Genomic DNA, 2,609 nt, shown 5'->3' with positions numbered 1-2,609 from the left:
GACTCTCTCCCGCTCTTCCCCCCTCCCCCGGCCCAGTCTGGAAGTCACGCTCTTTATTCTTCGAGGCTCATCAAGAATCACACCATGAACACGTGTCAGTCTCCTCGACAGAGTTACGCTCATGCTCATCATGAACGTGGGACTCCAGAGCGACTGGGCACCTCGATCGCTGGCTAACTCACACCGCTGTCCCCGTGCTCGGTTCTTGCTGTCAGCCCCGCAGCCGCTGTCGCTGTCAGGTCAGCATCACCTGTTTCTCAGACCTTTCATCTGCGAACAGCCCCTTCTGCCCTGTGTTCCATTCAGCGAGGGCCCACCTGCCGGCACCCTCTCGTTTCCGAGAGTGCCGCTCCACCTCCTTCTTCCAAGGATTTTCAGAGGAGACGGAACACCAGGGGCGGTGGTCACCATCTGTCATGAGCGCACCGTGTCACTCGACAGCTCCCTGTCACCGAGAAGGAAGCTGCACCTCCGGGGGCGGCATGCGGGCTCCGGCTCCTTCCGTGTCTGCTGCCGGTGCCATGCAGGCGTGAGTTCCTCCTGTGGTCCCGCGCAGGGACTGGCGGGGACTCCTGTGTACACGGGGCAATGCCGCTGCTCAGCTCTGGAAAACCTGCGTCCTCAAATACCGCCTCTGCCCGTCCTGCTCGCCATCCGGAATCCGATGAACCACGCCCCCGGCGGTCTTCCGTGGCTCCGCACTCCCTGCTGTCGCCCCCACGCTGCGTGCGGCGGGGGTGGGTGGGGGGTGTCTTCTGACTCACCTTCCAGCTAATTCTCTCAACTGTGTGTAAACACACTGTAACGGATTAGCAGAGGGGTGTCTGTCAATTCTGTAACCATATTTCTCATTTCCAGAAGTTCTCTGGGGTCAACCTTCGAACAGTGTGGGGGCGACAGGTGCCAAAGCCCCTGCAGAGTTGAAAATCCACGTACAACGTCCTCAACTCCCCCCAAAACTCTACCAACATCCCGCTGCGGACAGAGAGCAGACTTGTGGCTGGGACTCTGGAGGGAGAGGCCCTGACTTGCCCCGGGTCAGCACGATGGCAAAGGGCAGGTGGGTCCCACCTCGGCCGCGCCCCTTGGGAGCAGCCCCGAACAGACTCCCCCGGATGAGCGAGCCTCAGGCTCGCACTGCGGTCCTCCGCCAACAAGGTAAGAGGTAGTGAGAGGCAGACGCTGCTTCAGTGCAGTTTCTGAGTTCTCTTCCTCCCTTAGACTTGGTCCTGATAGTTCTCTTTTGTCAGCTCCATAGAACTTGTAAAAAGATACAGTTTTTTTATCCAGTGGTTGTCGTGCATCTGACCAAGGGAACATGGCAAACACCTCCCTCGCCTCGTACCAGGAACAGCAGGCCGCCGCTGGACCCGAGGTGGTTGACCCCCTGCCCTCGTCTTCCAGAGTCCCACTCGGTCACGTGAACACACGGCCCCACGCGAACCGTCCCGGCGCACCTCTGCTCGTGTCCAAGGTGGACAAATCCACATCCTGCAGCCGGACGCACGCGCCCTGCGCCCAGCGAGCCTCAACGTCGCACGGCCCCCCGGAGCGAGCAGGACCACTGCCCCTGAGTACATCCGCCTGTGCCGAAGGGCCGCGTGTGTGGACGAGGTCGGCCTGTCCTCTGCAAGCCTGGCCGGCCCGCCCGGTCACCTGTCCCTCTGGCGCGGCCCCACCGCAGGACTCTTAAGAGCCCTGGGAAAGCACGCTGTGTGGGACTCAAGGTCTAGTCCCACATCACCAGGAAGAGTATCTTCTCTCTAAGAGCTACTAAAAAATACATCTTGTGGGGCGTCTGGGGGGCTCAGTCGGGTAAGCGGCCGACTTCGGCCCAGGTCACGATCTCGCGTTTCTTGGGTTCAAGCCCCGCGTCGGGCTCTGTGCTGACAGCTAGCTCAGAGCCTGGAGCCTGTCTTCAGATTCTGTGTCTCCCTCTCTCTCTGACCCTCCCCTGCTCACGTTCTCTCTCTGTCTCTCAAAAATAAATAAAAACATTAAAATAAAAAAAAAATACATCATGGGGGAATTACGGTATCTCCTAAAAACATCATGTGTAGAAACAGGGGTCTCTGAAAACAGAACGTCCAGGGCGACGAGGCGGGGGGCCCCGCCCCCACAGCAGGAGCGCCGCCACTCATTCACGACGCGCCTAATGCCACAAGCCCAACGACTGGCTTTTGTTATTTATTAAAACACTGAATCAAAAGTGCTTTATTGCAAAGTATAAAGAAAAATAAATGAAAGAGCCCTAAACCACACGCTAGAAAACTTCATTTGCGTAGTACAGAACACTCTATTGTTTTGAGCGAGGTTTGGTAAAGCGTAACTCACAGACAGCACACCCGTTTCTGGTACACCGACCTAGGAGCGCGCACAGACGTGTGCGGCCAAGCAGCCACCGCAGTCCACACGCAGAAGCAACGTCTCCTGACTTACGGTTCCGCCTCCCCCACGTCATGCCGATGGGACCGCGCAGCCATGAGGCCTTCTGCAGCGCCGCCTGCTCACTGGCGAGCCTCTCGCGGCCAGCAGCCCCGTGGCATGGCGGGGTGCTCCCGGACGGAGTGTCGCGCCGGCGGGCCCTCCCGCTCACCCACCTGCTGAAG

The 2,609-nt window shown here is 59.1% G+C and overlaps 1 protein-coding gene across 1 annotated transcript in view; it reads right to left on the bottom strand.

Moving 5' to 3' along the window:
• The window catches only part of EP400 (E1A binding protein p400), a 92,112-nt gene that overhangs the window by 13,905 nt on the left and 75,598 nt on the right, over positions 1 to 2,609 (bottom strand). Inside the window, exon 44 of the mRNA XM_029921638.1 lies at positions 2,440 to 2,600. Within this exon, the coding sequence (XP_029777498.1) occupies positions 2,440 to 2,600 (161 nt within the window). The remainder of the gene's footprint in view (positions 1 to 2,439; positions 2,601 to 2,609) is intronic.

Source organism: Suricata suricatta, chromosome 14, assembly GCF_006229205.1.
Source record: "Suricata suricatta isolate VVHF042 chromosome 14, meerkat_22Aug2017_6uvM2_HiC, whole genome shotgun sequence".
Classification (NCBI taxonomy): Eukaryota; Metazoa; Chordata; class Mammalia; order Carnivora; family Herpestidae; genus Suricata; species Suricata suricatta.
The sequence above is the reverse complement of the archived record's forward strand: the minus strand, read 5'-3'. Positions and strand labels throughout refer to the sequence as shown.